General features: G+C 43.9%; 1 protein-coding gene across 10 annotated transcripts in view; it reads right to left on the reverse strand.

Moving 5' to 3' along the window:
- The window catches only part of NAALADL2 (N-acetylated alpha-linked acidic dipeptidase like 2), a 1,451,400-nt gene that overhangs the window by 343,965 nt on the left and 1,080,987 nt on the right, over nt 1–26,448 (reverse strand). For all 10 annotated transcript variants that reach the window (XM_073578823.1, XM_073578822.1, XM_073578821.1 and 7 more), the window contains one exon: nt 16,040–16,245. In XM_073578823.1, the coding sequence (XP_073434924.1) occupies nt 16,040–16,245 (206 nt within the window). The remainder of the gene's footprint in view (nt 1–16,039; nt 16,246–26,448) is intronic.

Raw genomic sequence — 26,448 nt, forward strand, 5'->3', positions numbered from 1 at the left:
ATTAAATTAAGAGAGAAACAAGGACCATCTGGCCTGTCTAGGAGTTAACCTTTTAGGCAACTCAATGTAAGTTAAATTCTTGTGTTCCATGATAACCGTAAATAGATGAACCGCCCCCTCCCAGAAATGCCTCCATTCCTCAAAGGCAATTTTGACAGCAAGTAACTCTCTATTCCCAACATCATAATTTCTCTCCGTCAGTGAAATTTTTTTAGAAAGAAAAGCACCTGGATGCAGGTTAGTTAGAGTTTTGGACCCCTGTGATTATACTGCCCCCACTCCGATCTATCCAACTCCATAATGAACGGTTCTTGGATATCAGGATGGATCAGAATGGGTGCGGACATAAAACACTCTTAATCTTTCAAAAATCTTGCTAGCTTCCGGCGATCAAACCTTGAGATTCGCCCCATTACGTGTAAGGTCAGTAAGTGGTTTAGCAATCTGTGATAACACCTTGATAAATTTTCTAAAATAGTTGGCAAATCCTAGAAAAAGTTGCAAAGCCTTAAGATCACAAGGTTGAACCCAATCAATTATGGCCCACATCTTTCCAGGGTCCATCTTAAACCCTTCTGCTGACAAAATAAACTTCCAAAAAAAATCTCGAACAGAAAAAACACATTTCTCTAATTTAGCAAACAGAGAGTTCTACCTCTGTCTCTGTAACACCACATGGACATGTTCCTGGTGAGTGTCCAAGTCCGGCAAAAAAATTAGAATGTCATCGAGGTACAGTATATTACAACAAATCTTCCAATGCAATCAGAGAAAATATAATTCATGAAATTTTGAAACACAGCAGGTGCATTAGATAATCTGAAAGGCATGACAAGGTTTTCAAACAGACCCTCAGATGCTAAAAACGCTGTTTTCCACCCATCACCCTTCCGGAAGTTTATCAAATTGGAATCCCTCTAAGATCAAGTTTAGAAAATACCCTGGCCCCCAGAAGCTGATTATATAGGTTGAGGATGAGTGGAAGTGAGTAGGTATTCTTAACCGTGATCTTGTTTAGCTCTTAGAAATCAAGGAAAGGATGGAGACCCCATCTTTCTTTTTAACAAAAAAAAATCCAACAGAGGAGGAGGAAGGACGGATATGACCCTTCCGTAAACTTTAGTTAACATATTCTTTCATGGCGGCCCGTTCGGCCCCAACAAATTATAAAGGTGAGCTTTTGGCAATTTGGCATTAGGAATATGGTCAATAGCACAGTCATAGGGCCGACGAGGAGGTACTATCTCCGCCTCTCCTGATGAGTGTAGCAAGGCGACTTCCAAATACATGTTTTCCAGTCTTCGTAAGGTGCACCCCATCTCTTGCAAGTAGTCCATCATATAGGTAATTCACTTTGTGATCCAGAAATCCAAATCCTTGCTGACGACACTATTGACGTAGCTAGTTGTTCACCTCCAGGATCTTATTCCACCTCCTTGTTCCATGGCCATCCACTGGGAGGATGAAAGAGAAGACCACCTGCGCTCCCAGTTCTTTCACTTTCTTACCTAATTTTTCAAAGTCACTGCAGATGGTTTTCAGGTCGTTTCTTGCTGTGTCATTTGTCCCCACATGTATTAGCAGGAATGGGTGGTCTGTAGGTCTGAAGAGTCCTGATATCCTGTAAGACACATGATTATTCCGACCCGCTGGAACTCCTCCCCTGATGACCAGGGGCGCAGAGTAAAAAATAATTTACAGCTCTCCCTGAATACCCTTAACTGGTCTTTCTCTCCCAAAAATTTATCAGGGAGAGATATGTCAGGTTCGGGAGAGACCAACTATACATTAGAGGGTACTTACGTCACAGCCACTTCCGGCATTGTGGAGCTATGGGAGGTCTTCTTAAAGTTTTTTTTTATCTGACCCTGCAACTGATATTGTGATTAATCCAGACTCTGTCAATCCTGTGCCAGATCCTGAGTTATCTGCATCAAATTCGCCACCTGGTCACAAAGAGTGTGAACAGGATCCACAATGGTGAAAAAGAAAAAGGTACCAGCCAGACGTAATGTGATGCTAGTCACTTCTCACGGCTAAGCCATGAGTCTGAATGGTCAAGGAGTCCAAGGTCAGAAGCCAGGAGGGTACGACATAAACAGAAGGAAGAGACAAAAGCGTAGTCAGGTAACGTTCCGAGGTCAGAGTACGTGAGGATAATGGATCAGAGCTAAAGGGGTTAAACAGGCAGGTTGTCAGAACAAAGTTCAAAGTCAGGCAACAGATCAAGCATATAGACCTCAAGGCACAGGAGAGCACAAAGCACAAACCTAAAAACATGAATGTACATCTGGCAATGTTCTGTGAAACTCAGCTCAGCCCCTGTACCGAATTGGCCGGCTGAGCTGTCAGTAACTGCATCCCAGACACCCTGAGGGGTAGAACTGTGACAGACAAATCTCTGTATCTAACAGTTCCTCCACCTCCTCTAGGGCCTCCAACTATGTACTCAACCTCTCCCTTTATAAGACACACGATCAAACAGTACAATTAGAATCCCCCCACATTCGAACTGTGCAGCAATGGCTCCCCACAATCATGCAGTGTTTAAATTAATATGCCTTGGAGATCGCAGTCACAAAGCTCAAGAGTTGTGGACAGATATTGGGACTGAGTTAGAGCAATAGCTGTCTCCACTAAACCTTACGACTTGCATTGCTACAGAGGTCTTTCGGCCCACCGGTTAACCGTTTGTTTAGCAACGTTACGATGTGGTGGAATTCCACTCTGCACATGTTGCAGTAGCAACAGCGACGAGCCATGGTGCAGTAAGTGCTTTTGCATTGCCTGGGCCAACGCAGTATGGACGTGGTGCAAATCATGCTTGCAGAGTGGGCACAGGTGAAGGACCTCTGCACCCTTCTGCATAGTTTTGAAATGGCTACTAAGATGGTTAGCGCTAACGATACCGTCATCAGCATCACTATTCTGGTCTACATGCTGTAGCACACCTTGAATAGTCTAAGTGAGGAGGTGATGGTCCCAAAGGAATAGTTTAAAGCAGGGGAGGATGCTGAAGGGATAAAAATATCTCAAATATCTGGACTGTTGTTGCACATGTGGATTTCATGGGACCGTGGATTACAGCAATCAAGGGGGGCTCATGGTACCAGACAAACTGTTAGTGAAGATTCAGGTGCCGAGGAACAAATTGAAGTGGAAGAGGTGATTGATGCGCAACAGTCAGGAGATGAAAAGGATAATGATACGCTCTCTGTTTTCCATTATTGGAACTTAGACCTCATGGAAGCACTTCACAGATGAGCGCATTCTTGCAGCACTATCTTTAGCACGATGCCCATATTCTTAGGGTTAGAAATAGTGCTGACTACTGCCACTCTGTTAGCTCCACAGAACAAGGGTAAATTTAGCCAGATGCTTCCTTCCCTGGAAAGGAATGCGCACATGCTGGAGTATCGAAATACGCTTGTAGACAATATTAAGAGTAGTTTTCCCAAAGACAGCAGTGAGGCACACAGCGTGCATTCCAGTTGTAGACGTCCAACCCCGGGAATGACAAGGCATCATCGCCTAAATATTTGCAGCAGCAGTGTAAGTGGCATAAGCAATTTCTGTAAGTAATTTAACACATTTTTTAGACCAGCCTGTGCACCAGCAGTACAGAGTGCAAGTCTGTCATGTTGTGAATGACTGGAGAAGATGGTGCAGGAACATTTGGAGCTCAGTATCAATGCCATCGGGGGGACCCTTTAACATTTTGGTCTTCAATAATGGAAGAGTGGCCAGAGCTCTCCTGTCATACCTTGGAGGTTTTATCATGCCCAGCAGCCAGCATTCTCTCAGAACATGTCTTCAGCGCTGCTGGTGGTATCCTGACGGATAAGCACATCCAGCTGTCCCATTAAAGTGTAGACCACCTAACATTCATTAGAAAGAACAGGTCATGCATCTGCGAGGACTTTTGCACTCCAGTCGCAGATGGGGCAGACTAGGCGTTGGTGTCGTTTTAGCGTCATGTATTGATCTCGTGTTATTGCACTCTGTGCCATCTTTGTGGCATTTTCTGTGCCTGCTGTTGATACTGCTGCTGATGTAACAAATAATTGTATGCAATATGGAGACTGCAAGTTTGGTTTCCATCTACTGGGTTGCCTGTGGTGGAAGGTGTATCAGAGGCCTATCTATTACACTGTTTCTACTCTGGAGTGGGTGCACTCTATTTTTATACACGCCAATACAATAATCACCTGCCCAGGTGTCCCAGTGAATTCAGGATGCTGTGTTTTGTGCATCATGAATTTACTAGTACTCCTGACCAGGTGACTATACATACACACAAGTTGTATGACCTTTATCATCTCGCCAGTTTGTGTTTAATTTGCGACTGTGGAGATAATACAACTAATATTTGTTTCACCTGGCCTGATGTTAAAAATAGTGATTTGGGGATGCACTAGCATCCTACACTCTTTATAACACCTGACCATGTGAGTATAAATTTTATTTGTAGGATCACCACTGTGGCTTGAGTATGAACGCAGACTGGAGAGATGATAAAGTTCATACAACTTCTACAATCCCCAGGCCTTTTGTCATGCTGAAGTGAGGAGGGCCAAAATAACACATCCTGACTTCCGAATGTTATCACACCTTGGCAGGTGAATACACATATGAGTTAATTTCCAGCATCTTTCTAGTCTGCGTGCAATAGATAATGCAGACTGAAGCGACACTGCCAGTTAACTCTAATGTGTATTCACCTGGCCAGGTGTGATGAACAGTTATGATACGAGGCCAGGGTATTGTAGATATGACGTGTATTTTTTCCATCATCTCTTCAGTTTCTTCACCACACAGTGAAAAGAGGATGTGGTTAATTACAAGGTATATCTAGAATCCCCTGGCCTTGTGTCACAAAGAGTGAAATGATTATGGTAAAAACACACCATCCTCAAATCACTGTTTATGATACCTGGAAAGGTAACAATAGATATGCCTTGGACTCAACACCATCCTCTATTCAGTCTGTGCAATATTTGCATACTGTAGAGACTGTTGGTGAAAATGCAAGTCATATATTTGTGTTTTTGACTACACATATCTCCAGGAATGACACAAGAAACATGTGTCAGTAATGGAGCTATGTGGTGGCAAAAACACAGTGCACAGTGTGTGTATGGCGCAGTGTGTGTAGGTGGCGAAAGACACATTAATAAAACAGTATTAGAGGAAACCAGATCTGGACATTTAGTTAAAAAAAACAAAAAAAAACAGGTTTTATTGGGACCGACATTTGGGGGAAGATGGTGGCAAGTTGGGGGTGTGGAGAGACGAGGAATGGCTGGAAGGCGAGGAAGGGGTTCAAGGGGAAGGGGTGACAAAAGTTGGGGTGGAAAGGAGCTCAGGGATGGAACTGGAGGCAGGTTGAGACACAGTGTGAGGTGAGGGGGAGGGATGGTCAAAGTTTTTCTCTTTTTGTGTCTCCTGTGTCCTGGTGTGTCCTGCCTGGACCTCCTAGAGCTGGGTGACCGCATTGACCTGGCTGACTGCCTGGAGCTGGGTGACCTTTGCTGCATGGGAGTAAAAATGGAATGGGTCCCCCATTTTCTCGGTGGTGGCAGTGGCAGTAATGTTCCAGGCAGGAGTGTTGGCGGCAGTGCAGGTCCAGGCAGGAGGAGTGGTGGTGGTGGCAGTGCTCCATGCAGGCGTGGTGGTCCAGACAGGAGCAGCGCTTACCATGGTGATGGCGGTGAAGTGACCAGCAGCACTCGGCCTTGGGGTGGTGTAGTGGTGTCCGGCTTGGCTTGGAATGCAGGTGGCCATGCAGTGGTATGCAGCAAAAGTCAGTAGTGAGGTGAAGCGAGTCAGTGGTGGCACAGTTGGAAATGACATCACCGACTGCTGCACGTACTGACTCTGCTGCATAGCCTGCAAAAAAGCAGTGTTGCAGGTCTGCATCACAGTCAGCTGGAGATCTGGACTAAGGTGTTCCGCCATGGCCCGTTCAATTTGGTGGAAAAAATAGTGCACTGGTCTGTTGAGGTCGGCTTCCAGATGGTCAAGGCAACTGTCAACAGACTGGAAGTGGTGTTCCATGAGGGTGAAACCGCTTTCCACTCTGTCTGACAGCGCCTTGAGGCCATTCTATTCTGAAAGACCGAGCTCAAGTGAAGGAACTCAGGAATGACATTCCTGTCCGAGGCCCTCTGCCACTGGTGGGAAGTGCCCGCAAAACCAGTGGCAGAAACCTGGGACAGGGGAACACCTGATTGACCAGTTTCGTGGTCTCCAGCTGTCTATGGTGCTGACCTGAAAGATGCTTCTTGGCTGACGGATGGCTGGGACGGGTCCGAGGTCGTTCGATGAAGGACTGCTCCAGGGACAGGTTGCAGGGTGCTGCTCCAGGTGCTGTGAAAAGAAAAGAAAAACATTACTATCATGCATTTACAAGCGCCAACTGCTGTGGAATAGAAATGCACAGCGTAAAAAACAATACAATACAACAAAATACTTACGCTCTGGTGGCAAGGACCAGTCTTAGGAACGCCAATGCCTGATGGTATCTGTATTTTGTTCTGGTCCTTGCAGCAGCACCACTGCGACCCTGGCCCTCCTGACGAACATCCCTGTTGAAGCGGTCCCTCATCGAGCGCCAATGGCTTCTGACTTTGTTCACTGTGGGAAAAAGAAATTAAAAAAAATTAGACAATGCACTGTTGGCCAGGATAACACAAATGTGTGTGATGCTAGAAAATCACTTGCACACACTTGTGTTATCACGGCCTAGGTGACTGCTGCATCACACAGCAATACAAATTGGACAATGCATTGTTGGCCATGATAACACAAATGTGTGTGATGTTAGAAATTCCTGTTCCTAGCATCACACACACTTGTGTTATCACGCCCAAGGTGACTGCCACATCACACAGCAATACAATAGACAATGCACTGTTGGTCATGATAACACAAATGTGTGTGATGCTAGAAACTCCTGTTCCTAGCATCCCACACACTTGTATTATCACGCCCAAGGTGACTGCCGCATTACACAGCAATACAATAGACAATGCACTGTTGGCCATGATAACAGAAATGTGTGTGATGCTAGAAACTCCTGTTCCTAGCATCACACACACTTGTGTTATCACGCCCAAGGTGACTGCCGCATCACACAGCATTGAAATACTGACAAAAATGCTTGCAGACCCAGGAGAGGCATTGTCCAAGTCATCCATCAGTGATGCGGCCACCTCATTCCACTGCCGCCGGTTTACCACCTAGTCCACATGGTGCAGATCACGGCTGTCCCACAACAGGACTTGCTCCTGGACCAAGTTGGTCAGGGCATCGTTGTCCAGGGGAATTTCTTTGTCTCTTTGTGGGGCCTAGAAAAAAGGGAAAAACATAATCTTGGAAATATTTGGAAATGAAAAAAGATAGAAAAAGATACAGAAAAGAAGCAAGATTGAAGATGAAAAACAGGACAGAAAAAAAGGCGGGGGAAAATAAAATTTAAAAAAAAAAAAAAAGTACATTCACAGTCAGTCTATACATACAGGCCGTCTCCCCGCCCACACTTGGCTTGGCTGAACCTGCTGTTCTTCCTCCAAAACTGTGGCCGATGAGGTCTGAAAAGGAGCAAAAATTAATTTGGTACATTTGTAGATGCAGCAGTGAATACTTACCCAAAATGTAGGGCAGGAAGATACTCACTTCACGCTCTGCTTGGGCCAGTTCACCATGGGCCGGTGTACACTCCTCTCCAGAAGACATGCTGCAATAAAAAAAAATACAGTAGTACATAATAAATTTAAAAAAGGACAGGCAGACATTAGGTTAGAATACTCACATTCTTGAAGTTGCCGCTTCTCTCAAAATGACTGGATCCTCTTGTCTCTCTTCCAATCTGTCTGTAGAGTTGTGGTCTGCCAGTGCAAACACCTTCTTTTATCTACACTACCCCACAAACAATGTTTCTTTGTGTAGGAGATGGTTTAAACCAGTGTCTAGACATGTTTACTCAAAAATTGCATGCGATCAAAAGCGCAGACTTGTGCATGTCTATGCGCATGCATGCGACCCCATAGACTGTAATGTGTTATTTTGGTGCATTCCGTAAGCAAGCGATCGCATGCTTTTTTTAACGAGGTTGGGCAGAACAAAAAATGCAACATGTTGCGTCTAGCGCGTCTAGGCGCACACCTGGAAAAAGCTCATGAGCACGAAAACGCTGATGAAGGCGTGCAAGCGCTAGACCATGCGCCCATCATGTTTAACATAGGGGGCGCATGGCGCATGCGACCGATAGTGCACGATGCTCTGCGCAAAAAAGCGCTAAGGTGAAACCAGCCTATGCGCTTCTTTATGCCTTGTGAGAATCATGTGGGAATAGTGGATGAGGGCAGGTATATCTTGCCCAGATACCTTTCCTATGTGGCCTAGTTTGGTCAGTATCGCACCTGGTTACTAATGAATAATGGGAGGCGGATATAAAAGGATGCCAGGTGGTTGTGTGAGTGTCTCAGCCTGGGAACACAGAGAGCCTGTCTGTGTAAGAGACACACGTGAGTGAAAGCAGTGCCCACTGCAACTGTGGTTTGGCTGGACGGGAGAAGCCCGCCAGTTGGTAGTTAGGTTGTAACTTGTTTAGTTAGTGCCAGACAGGCAAGGATTTGTTTTATGTTTTATTTCTTTATGCATTGCTTTCACCGTTAATAAACCTGACCCAGTGTCAGTTATACCCGAATCCCAGCTCTGTGCCTGAGTTTCATGCTGAACGCACGTGACCTTTGACCCCAGCAAAGGCGATCCCGAAGTGTTTTATCACAATGTGGTGGAGAACGCGGGCATCACGTTGGAAGCATGAGCATGGAGGATGTGGTGAAAGCGCTGGTACAGTCCACCGCCGTCCAGCAAGAAGCTAATCAGGTGATGATGGCCCAGCTGAAGGAGTTGGTGGACATGACAGCTACCGATCGGTCGCTTCTCCAGCAGGTGGCGAAGTGCCTGGCACGCTTACCTGAGGTTAACCTGGAAGCAGAGTCGAGAGTGATTCACGTGAGTCGGTACTGGCAGAAGATGACGACCGAAGATGACGTCGAGGCATACCTGACCACGTTTGAACGGATGGCGGTGCGAGAAAAATGGCCGGAGGCACGATGGGCCGGCCTGATTGCCTCGTTTCTTTCCGGTGAGGCCCAAAAGGCTTATTATGACTTAGAGCCTGAAGCTGCGCAGGAGTTTGACAAACTGAAAGCCAAGATCTTGGCCCGGCTGGGAGTGACGACCGCTGTCCGTGCACAGAGAGTAAATCAATGGACTTATCAGCCGGATAAACCACCGTGGTCACAGATGTTCGACCTGATCCACATGACGAAGAAGTGGCTACAACCCGAGGTGTTGACAGCGCCAGAGATAATCCAGAGAGTCGTCATGGACAAGTACCTGAGAGCTCTACCGCCAGCCCTGAGGAAGTGAGTAAGCCATGGAAATCCTGATGGCAGATCAACTGGTGGATCTGGTTGAACGTTACTCCGTGGCAGAAGGACTCCGAGATGACGCTACCCCTCCTCGTTTTTTATCATCTCCACGTGGAACCGGTAAGACTGTTCCAGGGAGTAGGGGAGAAGGAAAAATCCCTAAGACAGTGGGGGAGGAAACCGGTACTGCCCGCAATGCGAGGCCGAGAGTAGCAAACTATGGTCTAAGCAAGGGGCCCGTTAGGTGTTTCCGCTGCCAAGAGATGGGACACATTGTTGTGAACTGTCCGCTCACTACTGAACCCATGCAGTGCGATGTCACAGACTCTAAAAACTGCATGTCTATGGTTGCACGGGTAGTGAGTGTGAATGCTGGTCAAAAGGATGTGGAAAAACACTTGTGTGATTTATCTGTTGATGGAAAAAATGTGGTGGCATTGTTAGACTCAGGAAGTGTGGTGACTCTGGTGAAGGCCAGTCTGGTGTCAGCCCCGACTGGACCATCAGACAAATTTTCTGTAACGTGTGTGCTTGGAGACACCTGTTCGTACCTCACCATGGTCATATGCATTACTACTTCCTATGGGTCTGTGCAACATAAAGTGGGACTCGTCCCGGCGTTATTGCATGATGTTATCCTGGGCCGGGATTTTCCCCACTTCTGGCAATTGTGGGAGAATCAGTTGATACCCCAGGGTAATAGTGTACATGATTCTTCTCACAGGGCGTGTGTGGGTCCCGAACCCCTGGAAGAGGTCTCCCCGGAAGACTCGGGGGAAGAGTCTGCTGGAAATGACCTGCAGTTCCCGTTTTCAGTCATGGCGGATGATATGGAGGAGACCGGGGAAGAGGAGGAGGCCGACAGCCGTCCACCTCCCCGTTTGCCGGATTTAGAAGTTCAGAAAGATGACTTCCAAAGCGAGCAAATAAAGGATCCTACCCTTTCTCAGGACAAATGTAAAAGTGATAAATGGGGTACCCGTAGAACCTGGCTCTAGGCTGGCATATCCTTACATGGTTCTGGAGAATGATTAACTCTATCAGATAGAGAAAAAGGGGGAAGACACGGTGCAACTATTAGTCATGCCAAAACCCTACCGATGGCAGGTGCTGGTCCTGGCCCATGGACATGTGATGGGAGGTCACTTGGGAGTCCAGAAAACCACCGAAAGGATATTACACTGTTTTGTTTGGCCAGGCATGCATCACGATATTCGTGTATATTGTGAGTCTTGTCCTGACTGCCAAGCCTCTGCACCTAAGCCCCGGTTCTGTAGCCCTTTGGTACCCCTACCTATTATTGAAGTCCCGTTTGAGAGGATTGGGATGGATTTAGTTGGGCCCCTTCCACGGTCTGCACGTGGACACCAACATATCCTGGTCATCTTGGATTATGCCACGCGTTACCCGGAGGCCATCCCTTTGCGTAACACGGCCACCAAGACGATTGCCAAGGAACTGGTGCATGTGTTTAGTCGGGTCGGTATACCAAAACAGATACTCACCAACCAGGGGACTCCCTTTATGTCCAGGGTAATGAAGGAGCTCTGCCGATTGTTACAAATCGAACTGCTACGCACATCCGTGTATCACCCTCAAACAGATGGGTTGGTGGAACGGTTCAATAAAACTCTGAAGCAGATGCTGAGAAAGGTGATAGACAAGGATGGGAAGAACTGGGACTATTTACTTCCGTATTTGCTTTTTGCCATCAGGGAAGTTCCCCAGTCTTCCACGGGATTCTCGCCTTTCGAGTTATTGTACGCCCGACGTCCTCGCGGACTGTTAGACGTTGCAAAAGAAACCTGGGAGGGTCAGGTCACTCCGTTTAAAATGGTGACAGATCACGTCACACAAATGCAGGACCGTATTGCGGCTGTTATGCCTATCGTCAAAGAACACATGATGCAGGCTCAAGGAGCCCAAAAAAGAATCTATGATATGGGCGCCAAGATCCGCACGTTTGCACCCGGAGATAGGGTGTTGATCCTGGTCCCCATGGTGGACAGTAAGTTCCTGGCAAAGTGGCAGGGCCCCTTTGAGATCAAGGAAAGAGTTGGTGAAGTAAACTACAATGTATACCAGGCAGGTAAACGGAAACCTGAACAGATTTATCATGTAAGTCTGATAAAACCCTGGAAAGATCGGTCTGCCTTGTCAGCTGAGCTGGCCCGTCCCATCTGCTCGCATACCGTACCGGAGGTACGGGTTGCAGAGACTCTCTCGGAGTGGCAAAAGACTGAGGTCAGGCAGTTTCTACTTCACAACCAAAAGTTTTTCTCAGAAAAACCCGGGCAGACTACGCTAATGAAACATGACATCGTAACGGAACCTGGTGTCACAGTTCACGTAAAACCCTACTGAATCCCGGAAGCACGCCGTGAAGCCGTTTCCTGAGAAGTGAAGGCAATGTTAGAGTTAGGAGTCATTGAGGAATCGCACAGTGCTTGGTCCAGCCCGATTGTGCTAATTCCTAAACCGGATGGCACCATCCGGTTCTGCAATGACTTCAGGAAACTGAATGCAGTCTCAAAATTTGATGCCTACCCTATGCCCCGGGTCGACGAGTTAATAGATCGGTTAGGAAAAGCCCGGTATATTACGACCCTAGACCTAGCAAAGGGGTATTGGCAGATACCTCTGGCGGAGGCTGCCAGAGAAAAGACGGCATTTGCTACGCCGGATGGTTTATTTAAGTGTGTGTATATGCCGTTTGGACTGCACGGGGCACCGGCGACCTTCCAGAGACTAATGGATCGAGTCCTGAGGTCACATAGGCAGTACGCTTCGGCCTATTTGGATGACATAGTCATTTACAGCTTGGACTGGGAGACTCATCTCCAGAAAGTACAAGCTGTGATTGACGACATGTGGGAGGCAGGTCTAACCGCGAAACCCCAAGAAATGTCACATCGGGCTAGAAGAAGCCCGGTATTTGGGGTATGTAATTGGGAGGGGTATTGTTAAACCCCAGCTCGATAAGATTCAGGCGGTTCAGGACTGGCCGCAACCTGTCAACAAGAAGCAGGTGCAAGCCTTTCTGGGGATCGCCGGCTATTATCGCCGGTTCATACCTAATTTTGCAGCCATCGCTACCACCTTGACGGATCTTACCAAAGGGAAAGACTCAGTCATGATTAAATGGAGTTTAGCGGCTGAAGAAGCCTTCCATAGCCTAAAACGGGCACTTTGCTCTCAACCAGTACTGGTGACTCCGGACTTCTGTAGCGAGTTTGTGGTACAAACGGATGCCTCTGATACCGGTATCGGGGCCGTACTCTCACAATTGAGGGACGGAGTGGAACACCCAGTCCTCTATCTCAGCAGGAAGTTAAATAAAAACGAGCAAAGGTATGCAGTCGTAGGAAAAGAATGCCTCGCCATTAAGAGGGCTCTAGAGGCCCTCAAATATTACCTGGTGGGCCGAAAGTTCAGGCTGATCACTGACCATGCCCCTCTCAAGTGGATGCACTTGCACAAGGAACGGAATAGCCGGGTGACCCGGTGGTTCCTTACCCTGCAGGCCTACATTTTTATGGTGGAGCACCGCCCCGGGGTACAGATGGGGAATGCAGATGCCCTGTCCCGAGTGCACTGTTTGGCGGGTGTCATTGCTCGACCGGAGTGGTCTGAGCAGAGGGGGGATATGTGAGAATCATGTGGGAATAGTGGATGAGGGCAGGTATATCTCGCCCAGATACCTTTCCTATGTGGCCTAGTCTGGTCAGTATCGCACCTGGTTACTAATGAATAATGGGAGGCGGATATAAAAGGATGCCAGGTGGTTGTGTGAGTGTCTCAGCCTGGGAACACAGAGAGCCTGTCTGTGTAAGAGACACACGTGAGTGAAAGCAGTGCCCACTGCAACTGTGGTTTGGCTGGACAGGAGAAGCCCGCCAGTTGGTAGTTAGGTTGTACCTTGTTTAGTTAGTGCCGGACAGGCAAGGATTTGTTTTATGTTTTATTTCTATATGCATTGCTTTCACCGTTAATAAACCTGACCCAGTGTCAGTCATACCCGAATCGCAGCTCTGCGCCTGAGTTTCATGCTGAACGCACGTGACCTTTGACCCCAGCAAAGGCGATCCCGGAGTGTTTTATCACAGCCTCCCATTTAATCTATTGGGGTTAGGGTAAGTTCATCGAACCGTTCGGCAAACTATTCGGTGAACGGAGGTCCATTCGGCGAATTCGAACCAAGCCTTGTAAGGTTTGCTAGTCTCTAGTGACTGATTATATACCGTATATATATATATATATATATATATACACACACACTGTGCCAAATGCTGGTAGAACTGAGTTAAATCCCAGCTCTGCAGTGTGTTGACTAGTTACACCTGTAGGGTTTTGCTAAAAAGCAGGAAACACACTATTCGGACTTACATAACAAGTTGTTGAATGAAGAGAACCAGAGGATAAGATAAAACTTGCATTGCTTTACTAGATATTCCAAATATAAAACAATAAGAAATAAAGTACAAGAGCGCTCCTTACCAGGAAGGAAACAAAGTAGTGATCTATATTATGCACAATTAAGCCTCATGTCACAGGCAGACATATATAAAATATATAAATCAAAAAGCCAACTGCAGGAGACAGGTAAGTAAACATGTATTTAAGTATGTACAGTCAAAATTTATATGATACAGCAAATAGTTGTCTACATACAGGTGTCATATATATATTGTCCAAATGGATGCAGGCTAACTAGAGATATAATCATACAAAAGGTAAATGTTACATGTTACCAGAAATAATGTCCTGCAGACAGCAGCTACCAAATCAGAACCACTGAATCCCTCCTCACCACAATGCACGTTTTGCATCCAGCTTCTTCCGGGGGCGTCATTGTCTGGTAACATGTAACATTTACCTTTTACATGATTATGTGTATAGTCAGCCTGCATCCATTTATATATGTGTAACTTGTATATAGGCAGCTATTTTCTGTACCTTCTAAATTTTGACTGTACATGTTTAGTTACAACTCTCCTGCAGTTTAACTATGGCTTTTTGATTTATATATTTAATATATGTCTGCCTGTGACATGAGCCTTAATTGTGCATAATATAGATCACCACTTTGTTTCCTTCTTGGTTTTGGCACTCTTGTACTTTATTTTTAACTTAGTGTTTTATATTTGGAATATCTAATAAAACAATGCAATTTTTATCTTTTCTTCTGGTTCTCTTCATTTGGTAATTTGGTATGTAAGTGCCAATAGTGTGTTTATACGATTTGAAGTGTCAGTCCTAGTACTGTTTGGACACTTATGGATTTATTTAAGAAGCAGGAAGTAGATTCATTATGTGGCAGTCTCCAGAGGGAGTGTCAGTGTGAGTTTAGTGTGCAACCGGTGAATGACCAGCTAAGTTGTGAGCTGTAGCTGACAGAGACATTCCAGAGTTTCTCTCTGTATGGAGTAAATATGGAGTCAGTCAGTCTCCTCGATGTAGCAGAGGCAAGAATCCCTCTCTGAGAAGAATCTGAACAGGCCATATGCAGAGAACTGCAAGTATCAGTGGTTTCTATGACCAATAACTGTTTTGTTTTACAAAGCTGGGGCTAGCTCAGCCATGAATGAGTAGTCAGGGTCTGTCCTGTTTAGTTCATGCCTGGACAAGGCTAGAAATTTAGATTTATGAATTTAAGTGCTATACAGCCTGTGGAAAGCTATAAAATCTGCATGTATTTGGACCTAAACTGCCTTGTCTGCATTAACGAAACCTGAGGCTTAAAGTCTACCAGACAGCGTGAACCCCTAAAGTATTTACACAAGTACATAAATACAGATAGATTTTTTTATATTCTTTTTTAACTAAATGTGAATACAAATTCACCCATTGTCACTAAATGTAACAATCTAGTAGGTACGTGGTAAGAATGATAATTGTTAAATTGTGGCCTATACTATACAAGGATTGAGATATTGGGAAACTGTTACTAAGCAAACGACAGAAGAAATTTGCATCTCTGGGTAATAAGAATGACCTCAGGATTAAGATGCAGAACAGGAAAAAACTAGAATGAAAAGTTAAGGTCATTATTAGATATTCAAACTATGTCAGTTATTGAATTTAAACTGAAACCCATTAAGCTAAGGACTTTATTTTTTTTATAAAAGAATATATAAATAAATATTTATAAAAATTATTGATCTGATTAATCAAGACTGGCGATGTTCATACAGGTCTTGATCGGGGGGGCATGTAGGAGTCAGATGCTCCCGATTCATGAAGAGGCAAACTCCTTTCTATGAAGCAGAAGCACCTAACAAATGGTGTGCACTTTTGTGTGTGCCTCGCCATAAATCCTACTCCAGTTCATACTAGAGTACGATTCGAGGCATAGAGAATGGTGCTGCTCATCAGGAATTTTACCAGCATTGGTCTCCATGCCCACATTCTGCTCTTGATCTGACTAATTCAGCTGTGCTGGGAGAAACTGGCATGAAGGCCTCAGAAGTCGTTAAACAGTTAGGTGTAGCTGCGAGTTGCGCCTATATTTTGTGACTTATTCTAAAACGAATGATTAGTAATTTTTTTTGGTCCAGATCACATGGATTGCGCTTTATCATTATTCTTTCTTTTACCTGTCCCCATTTGTAAGAACCAAAGTTGCCAAATGGATTTCCTCCCCATGAGCAGAAAACAATTGTTCTTTGGGGTCGCCATCCAGTCTTCACCTTTCCCATTATAGAGCTGATAATAGAAGTCATGATAGCTGTACCACTGGCCCACTCTGGAGTGCTTCTTCCATGCAAATCAGCATGAGGGCTGCCGAGAATGATGTACCTGTCTGAAGAAAAAATAAATATAGCTAAAATTTCAACACTAGAAGACTGATGCTGCATGTGCTCTCAGTTGAAAGGCAAAGACGCATGGTGTAGCCACCTCTCATTGGAAAATGATAACATATGACTTCTGACTGGTGTGCTCAATCCTAAAGAAGTATTATTTTGTTACAGCACCACTCCAGAGCAATTTTTAATCAGTTTCAAAGCTGTAGTGGTGCAACTAATGTAAGTTCAGTGACTCTAATATTACAGTTACCAGCTGCTGTCTTCAGCTATTCCCTGCATTGAAAACTCAAACTGAACGGAAGTCAGATGTAATGGTCACAAGTCTCAGTATAAATCTATGCAATCCTCATTCTGGTTCTCATAGACTTAGGGCCCCATCACACATAACGACTCACCAGTGATCCCGACAATGATATCAACTTGTCAGGATCGCTGGTGTGTCGCTACATGATCGCTGGAGAGCTGCCAAACAAGCAGCTTCACCAGCAATCAGCACCAGCGATGACGAGCGCTCGCATTGCTGTGTACATTAGTTATCAGCGTGCTGATGCAGGGAGCTGGTAACCAAGGCAAACAGCGGGTTTCTAAGCGCCGCGCGGCGCTTAGAAACCCGCTGTTTACCTTGGTTACCAGCTCCCTGCATCAGCGCACTGGTAACTAAGGTACACAGAGGGTTTCTAAGCACTGCATGGCACTTAGAAACCAGCGGTTTACCTTGGTTACAAGCTCCTGCTCGATGATCGCTGGTCTCCCGCCTGCCACACGATGCGTGCTGGCCAGCGGGAGACCAGTCACCAAAAAAAGTCCACCCCTTTCCACAGCGATCAGCGATAACAGGCAGTGGGGCCGGTCGCTAATAGGTGTCACACAAAGCGATCTCGCTGGTGAGATCGCTGTTGCGTCACAAAACTTGTGACTCAGCAGCGATCTCGCTAGCAAGATCGCTGTGTGTGACGGGGGCTTTACACTGGGTAAGGACTTTTGGACTGTCCAGTAAACAATGGAGCAAACAGGTAGTTAGCAAACTGCAGACGATGGACCAAGGAGGTGCAGATAGCAGAAGACTGTGGCCAGTAAGTATAATATTGGGGACAGGGACCTAACATTAGTAGTATAATTGAAGCACTGCAATAAAAAAACATGCTGGAGTGGTGCTTAAGAGCCTAATGAGGGTGTTCTACTTCCATAAATTGTGATATGTTTGAGTTTCTGTATATTTACGTGGCAATCTCTTACATTACAGATGATGCTCTAAACTATTGACATAGCATGACATCCTAATTGTAAGGTCCCATTCAGGCATCTATTGTTTTTTTGTACATGAAAAAAATGGTCAGATTGTTATCAGTGAGCTGGATCAGAATTTCATCACTCTGTGATAGGGTGTCTGTTTTTATCATCAGATTCTAAGATAATAATAAAATGAGCAAGTTCCCCTGTAATAAGTAAATAGTGTATTTATTTATTATGCTTTGCTTATATAGTGCTATCTCAATCTGCAGCTCTTTACATACATTATCTTCACTGTCCCCAATAGGGCCCACATTCTAAATTCCCTAACAGTATGTCTTTGGAGTAATAGCACATGCAAATAATAAGTACTTATATAACATTAAATCACAAAACTCAAGATAAAAAGCGGACGGCACCGCTGTTACCATGTGACAAATGATGTGCGGCATACAGAAGCCCAGCAGCTGGGAATCTCGGGTGCCAGACCTGGAAAGCAGACTTGTGGATTTTGGGTACGTGGTACCAGTGAGGGCGCGTGGGAAACTCCGGCAGCAATTTCTATGCCTTTTTCTCAGAAATAACATCCATCATGACATATTTCCTGAGTAATGACCTTAATTCCCTGATGTACCTGGGAGTGGGATCAGTCTTCAATCTGGTATATGTTACTGTATCAGATAACTGTCGGTGTGCCTCAGAAAAATACATATCCCTGGGCAACAAAACCGTGTTGCCGCCTTTATCTGAGGGTCTCACTATGGTATCAGACCATTCTCTGATCTCCACCATGGCCTTCCTTTCTGAGTCTGTCAGATTAGGAGGCACTACAGGATATACCAATGATTCAATGTCCTTTATGAAACCTAAAGGGCCCACCCTACATTGTGCTTCCCCAGATAATTTACTATCAATGGGGGGTTTTGCTGTAAAGTGTTTATGCAAATGAATCTTCCTGATAGACTTAAATAAATCAATTCTAAATTCAGTCATATCGAAAGGCTGTGGTATGCAAAAATTAAGACCTTTAGATAATAATGCAAAATGGGAATCATTCAAAACATGTCCTGTCAAATTAATCACTGAAAATGGTTGAGAGTTCGTTATTACTTCTGTCTCCACGAGACCTGTTTCCTCTTGCGGTACCGACCGAAAATTCTTCCTCCTTCCTCTTCTGACTCTCCGCTTTGGTGAGGTTTTCTTTCCCGTAACACGTGAATCCTTTAGCGACTTGTTTTTTGTTTGTTTAGTATACGTGCACATACACATTGTGCGTTTTCAGTGCAGCGGTTTCTGTCCGCTAGGATTGAGATTTGCCATAGATAGTCCATTTTTGTGTTTATCCATAATAAGACACAGCTATGCATGTACATAGTCGTTTATGAAAAAACAGATATTAAGTTGCACACAATTTGCATTTTTTATTTCAGGAAACAAAACATTTTTTTTTTAAAAAATTTTTTTGGGAGAATTTTTTTAAAATTATTTATTTTTTTTTTTCTGTGAGTATATTAATAGTTCATTATAATAATAGTGAGACAGTTTGGTCTCTGAATACATATGATTGTAGATGTTTTTCATAAGGAAAAAGAAAAGAAAAAAATAGTAGATTTCGATACATGAAAATAACAGTAGTCTTCGATATATGAATATGCATTGTAATTTATCTCTCGATGTAACCATTTTTTCTACTTGTGCAGTAAGTTGTATTTATGCTTTTGTATGTTGTAATGCATCTCAGCATGTTTTTAATTCACCAATGTCATTTAGACAGCAGCTGTGGAGGGAGGAGGTATGGAGTGATGTGATTTGCATATGAACCCGGCACTTCCCCCCACTGTTTGACCCGTTGAAGCGCTCGAGCAGCGCGAAACGGCCGTTGTCAGCCTTTCTTGCACTCCTTATGTCACTCCCCTGACTTGACATGTTTATGATATGTCAATAAATCAGTGAAACTTTAATCTCGATGAGTGCGACCTTTTCTCTTTGCATGGATTCCCAGGATTGACTGTTTCCAGGTCTGGCACCCGAGATTCCCAGCTGCTGGGCTTCTGTATGCCGCACATCATTTGAAGTCACACGGTAACAGCGGTGCCATCCGCTTTTTATCTTGAGTTTTGTGATTTAACATTGGACTAGTTCCAGGACTGTGCACGCTTGTTTTGCCTGTCACAGTGATGTTTTAACGGCTTGAACATTATATATAACCATGTCAGTTAACATGGAGTCAGAAGTAACCACACTGGGCAGTAACCTGCAAGCAGGTCGGGAGGATGTGGACAATTATTTTAAGGAGTGCGAAACTTGTGATGAGGTGCAAACTTTAAGCACAAAATCATTAGAGTTTAAACTCATGAATTTGGCTGAGAGAGAGATAAAATTGTTTTGGACTAATAATTCATTAAAGTCATACAGCGATTGTGGACGAGTACCACGAGGACTACGAGTATGGAAAGATATTTCTAATTTTAGTGATAACACTTCGTTCCGTACAGAATGGGAGAAGATTCTATTGAAATGCTCACAGGATTTGTTGCAACTAGTTTTGGCCACGAATTTACATAATTATGAAACAGTAAAACATGATCTTGTTAAAGCACAAGAGGAATTAAAATCCAGACTGACAGAAAATCAGTGGACATTGTTTAATAAAAAGATGGACAGTAAACGTCTACCGATACAGGCGGAAATTAAATCAAGAAAACGTGATAAATTTCTACGGAACAAAAATGATTTCGCCAGTGGTCAGATTTTTAATTTAATTTTTAATTTTTATTCCAAAACAACGATCCAATATTAATACTAACTTTGGGCATTTTGGTAAAGGGAAAAATAAACGTTTTTATCACAAACAGAAACGGGCACCAGTAAAAAAAGATTACCTCACTACAGATTCAGATTCCAGCGTGGGGGAGGGGGTCAGTTACAATACTACCTCACCCGACCAGCAATCAGCATGTGAAGTAGCCCGAGCTGGATCTAATGTCCCTTTAGGCGGAGAGTCAGAAGAGGAAGGAGGAAGAATTTTCGGTCGGTACCGCAAGAGGAAACAGGTCTCGTGGAGACTGAAGTAATAACGAACTCTCAACCATTTTCAGTGATCAATTTGACAGGACATGTCTTGAATGATTCCCATTTTGCATTATTATCTAAAGGTCTTAATTTTTGCATACCACAGCCTTTTGATATGACTGAATTTAGAATTGATTTATTTAAGTCTATCAGGAAGATTCATTTGCATAAACACTTTACAACAAAACCCCCCATTGATAGTAAATTATCTGGGGAAGCACAATGTAGGGTGGGCCCTTTAGGTTTCATGGCTGGCACAGGAGCATTAGCTGATTTACATGAAGATGCCAATTTACTACTCAGTATCACAGGCTCAGATAGGGTAACTATTAATGAATCACAGTTGACCAATAGACCATTTACAGGAGGGTTGCTTCACAATACATGCCTCCCATATCCCCGGGTAACCTTATTGATGTGTTTGAAATGCAAGTTATAAAGGACATTGAATCATTGGTATATCCTGTAGTGCCTTCTAATCTGACAGACTCAGAAAGGAAGGACATGGGGGAGATCAGAGAATGGTCTGATACCATAGTGAGACCCTCAGATAAAGGCGGCAACACGGTTTTGTTGCCCAGGGATATGTATTTTTCTGAGGCACACCGACAGTTATCTGATACAGTAACATATACCAGATTGAAGACTGATCCCACTCCCAGGTACATCAGGGAATTAAAGTCGTTACTCAGGAAATATGTCATGATGGATGTTATTTCTGAGAAAAAGGCATAGAAATTGCTGCCGGAGTTTCCCACGCGCCCCCACTGGTACCACGTACCCAAAATCCACAAGTCTGCTTCTTGTCCCCCAGGAAGCCCAATCGTATATGGGATAGGATCCGTCACGGAATCCCTGTCCCAGTATATTGATTGGTTGCTGCGCCCTTTGTTGGGAGAGATCCCGTCGTATATAAAGGACACCAATGCTTTTCTGCATGTGATACAGGACTTTGCTTGGCAACCCGGCTTTATGCTGGCATCCATAGATGTGGAGAGCTTATATACACAAATTCCCCAGAAGTTGGGTGTGGATACTATTAGAGAAATATTGAACTCCACAGGCAACGAACAGGGCTTTGTGGATTTTGCTTGTGAAGCTTTGAATTTCATACTTACTCACAATGCATTCACTTTTGATTGTACGTGGTACCGTCAAAATGTGGGTACCGCGATGGGTACCCCGGCAGCATGTACATTCACCAATCTCTTTTTGGGTGCCTTGGAAGAAAAATATGTCTACAATGCCAAACAATTTTTTCAACATATCAGACTGTATCTTAGGTATGTGGACGACGTGTTCATTGTCTGGGATGGCACCAGAGATTCTTTTGACAAGTTTGTCAGTCACCTAAATGAGGTGAACCAGATGAACATGCTGTTCACACATAATTTTGGAGGGACACGGCTGGAATTTCTTGATGTCTTGCTAGAAGTAAAGGTTAATGAAATCTGCACATCAGTTTACAGGAAACCTTTGGCTACCAATTCCATATTGCGTTATGATAGTTTCCATCCATCACATACCATTAATTCATTGCCATATGGCCAATTTTTGAGAGTCCACCGTTTAAATAATACCTTGGAGGGCTTTGAAACACAATCTAGAGAGTTATATAATAGGTTCAGACAACGGGGATATCCTAAGGTTCTATTAGATACCACACTTGAAAAAGTAAAATCTCAGCACAGTAATAAAGTTAGAGGAGTTGTGCCTCTAAAAAATTAAAGAGTCGAAAATGATAAGAGATTTACCTTTTGTTTTCGATATAGTCCCATGGATCGTCAGATACGAGCAGCAATTAGAAAAAATTGGCATATTTTGGAACAAGATAGGGATTTAAGCGACATAGTATCTAGAGGGCCCCTTATCTCATGTAAGCGGAGTACAAGAATTAGAGATATTTTGGTTAAGAATCGGATCGTCACTAAGCGTGACACTTGGCTGAGTAAAGGAACACTACAAGGGAATTATAGGTGTGGCCATTGTCCTTATTGTAAATTTCATCGTACTGATCGTACATTATATATGGGCGCGGTCACGCATACAGTAACAGATTTGATCACGTGCAAGACAGACCATGTAGTCTATGTGATTTTTTGCACATGTCGGTTTTTCTACATAGGTAAAACCATACGTCCGCTATACATTCGTTTTCGTGAGCATTTTAAGTCCATTAGAATGGGAAAAGGAGTCCCACGTTTAATTAACCATGTAAGAGATGCACATGGAAATGACCCTAATGTTCTCTCCTTTGCAGGAATCGAGAAGGTGGTTTTACCGCGGCAGGGAGGGCATTTAAACAAAATCTTATTAAAACGAGAATCCAGGTGGATTATGAATACACAGGCGACAGGTCCGCTGGGTTTTAATGATAGAATAGACATGGCTGTTTTTTTATGAAGGAGTTTATATTTTCCCTCATTTCCCTTGATGTTGATAGGAGAATTAGGTCACATATGTATACATGTGGCTTTTCTGGCTGGTAACTTTTTTCTGGAGTCTCTTATTGCAGTTTGATGAACTTTCACATATTTGAGGCAAAGACATCTTTTTGAATTTGGTGGGTTTTCTTTCCCGTAACACTTGAATCGTTTAGCGACTTGTTTTTTGTTTGTTTAGTATACGTGCACATACACATTGTGCGTTTTCAGTGCAGCGGTTTCTGTCCGCTAGGATTGAGATTTGTCATTGATAGTCCATTTTTGTGTTTATCCATAATAAGACACAGCTATGCATGTACATGGTCGTTTATGAAAAAACAGATATTAAGTTGCACACAATTTGCATTTTTTATTTCAGGAAACGAAACTTTTTTTTGAAAAAAAAATTTTTGGGAGAATTTTTTTAAAATTATGTATTTTTTTTTTTCTGTGAGTATATTAATAGTTCATTATAATAATAGTGAGACAGTTTGGTCTCTGAATACATATGATTGTAGATGTTTTTCATAAGGAAAAAGAAAAGAAAAAAATAGTAGTTTTCGATACATGAAAATAACAGTAGTCTTCGATATATGAATATGCATTGTAATTTATCTCTCGATGTAACCATTTTTTCTGCTTGTGCAGTAAGTTGTATTTATGCTTTTGTATGTTGTAATGCATCTCAGCATGTTTTTAATTCACCAATGTCATTTAGACAGCAGCTGTGGAGGGAGGAGGTATGGAGTGATGTGATTTGCATATGAACCCGGCACTTCCCCCCACTGTTTGACCCGTTGAAGCGCTCGAGCAGAGCGAAACGGCCTTTGTCAGCCTTTCTTGCACTCCTTATGTCACTCCCCCGACTTGACATGTTTATGATATGTCAATAAATCAGTGAAGCTTTCATCTTGATGAGTGCGACCTTTTCTCTTTGCATGGACTTATATAACATTGTTTTGATTAAAAAAAAGTAAAAGCGATCCCACCATGTCAAGGTGTACTCCAATCAGGATGGTACCTAACTCTGGTAGTTCACATTTTATGTTTGTCAGAAGACAGCAGAGTAGGAACTGGGACCCAACTGTTTAGATGCCTGTTTCTATGGTTTTCCCTTACCTCCTCTCCCACAGGAAAAGAAAAAATTTTCCAAACCTTTATTATGTTAAAATTTGACAACAAAGGGATAACATGGGTATGCTCTCCATAATTTTCAAGGACTGACAGAATTGCAGGATTGATTTCTATCCGTAAATTATATTGTAAGGATGAGTACCAGAGCAGGGGTACCTTTTATACGCCGGATCTGGAACTGCAGAGGCTGTCACCCATGTTGTAGGGTGGAAGATCAAGAGTGCTGGATGAACTGGGTCATGTGACTGGGGTAGGCAAGGCGGGACTATATAGCGCTGCAAGTGGGAAAAGTGGCAGAACTCTCACAGGAAAGCTGAGTGGCATGACAGGAGCTGTGAGCGCCGTGAAGGCAGAGCATCTCGTTAGCGCAGGCCACCCCTACATACCCCCTGCAGAGAGGTCCATCGCTGGTAGGCGACAAGTTGACAGGTTCCCGCCACCTTTCTCGCCAGGAGGTGACTCAGAGCCGACGCCACAGACCTACAGGCCTGGACCTACTGAACAAGGACTTGCACACACCATGGAGCGAGAGCTCGTTCTAGCGGTACCTCACACCGGACTCAGTACTGTTCCAGATACTGTTAGGTATGGGAAACCTACCCGCTTCTCAAAGACTGCGTCGAGACATCAAGTGCCACTGTTGTCGGTGCCACCGTTGGATTCCTACCTGTCACAGACAACAATGAGAAAACACACGTCACTGCTGTCAGTGCCACCGTTGGAACCCTGAAACTCTGTATACCAGAAGACATCAGTCTGAAAAGTGTCACCGCTTTTCATATTGAACCATCGTTCACCCCTACCCATCTTTTCTCCTTCCCAGTTATGCACCATTCCTACTATCCCTCTGCAATCCCTCACTTCCTGCATTTAATGTTTAATAAAAACCTTAACTCTAGATCTGCCTCCTGTCCGTGGCGGCATCCCGCGTTCCTTCAATTTTTACAATATCAAAAACAGAATTTGCCTCTATAATCTGTAAAACTAACCAGACATATGAATAGACGTGTTTTATCAGTAAATATCTTGAATAGAACTTGCAGGTGAAAAACAGGCACCTTGCTGGACATATCAAGACATGCAGTTTTGACAGTGCTACTACATCTGTATGGATCTTTGTTTTGATTTTATTTATGCTTACGATGTACAAATGTATTTTCTGCTTTGTGAAGTTTTGTTCTTTTTCTCCTCTGACTAAACTTGTTTTAAGTTACAAAAAAAGAATACTGTGGAACAGTTCTTCTAAAATTATTTAAAAATGTCATATGTTTGTGACTGACGCTTACGTCTCATTCAGATGTCATTTCTTTTTACATGTGAGAAAACTGACAGTTTTATCAGTGATTTTTATCAGCATGTCATAAGATTTTCATTTGCAGTTTGATCAGACGTTCATCAGTTTTTTCGCATATAAAAAAAAATCTTTCCTGCTCATTGCAGTTAACAGTTTATATTTTTTGCTATCAGAACTAATAGCAGCTGATTGGTTACCAGATGTGGGCAATACCAAGCTAATATTTTTATTATTTATTTATTTATATAGTGCCATTAATTCCATGGTGCTGTACATGAGAAGGGGGTTACATACAAAGTTATAGATATCGTTAACAGTAAACATATTTACAATGACAGACTGGTACAGAGGGGAGAGGACCCTGTCCTTGCTGACTTACATTCTATGGGATAGTGGGGAAGAGACAGAAGGTCGGGGGTGCAGCTGCTCTGATGGTTTTGAGGCGGCGACTCGGGCGGTGGTGAGGTGGCAGAATGGTTATTGCAGGCTTTAAGCTTTCCTGAAAAGATGGGCTTTCAGGTTTTGTTTGAAGGATCCGAGGGTGGTGGATAATCGGACATGTTGAGGCATGGAATTCCAGAGGATAGGGGATATTTGGGAGAAATATTGGAGGCGGCTGTGTGAGGAACGAATAAGTGTCGAGGAGAGTAGGAGATCTTGGGAGGATCGAAGATTACGTGAGGGAAGATATTGGGAGATTAGTTCAGAGATATAGGGAGGGGATAGGTTGTGGATGGCTTTTTTGGTCAGTGTTAGTAGTTTGAACTGAATGCATGGGTGAATTGGGAGTCAGTGGAGGGATTTGCAGAGGGGAGAGACAGGGGAGTAGCGAGGAAAGAGGTGGATTAGTCGGACAGCAGAGTTGAGGACAGACTGGACTGGTGCAGGAGAGTTAGCAGGGAGGCCAAAGAGGAGAGTGTTGCAGTAGTTAAGGTGGGAGATAATGAGGACATGTACAAAAGTTTTAGTAGATTGAGGGCTGAGGAAGGGACGGACTCTGGAAATATTTTTGAGTTGGAGGCGACAGGAGGTGGCAAGAGTTTGGA

Source organism: Dendrobates tinctorius, unplaced genomic scaffold, assembly GCF_039654945.1.
Source record: "Dendrobates tinctorius isolate UK_male_01 unplaced genomic scaffold, ASM3965494v1 ptg000060l, whole genome shotgun sequence".
In the NCBI taxonomy this organism is placed as follows: domain Eukaryota; kingdom Metazoa; phylum Chordata; class Amphibia; order Anura; family Dendrobatidae; genus Dendrobates; species Dendrobates tinctorius.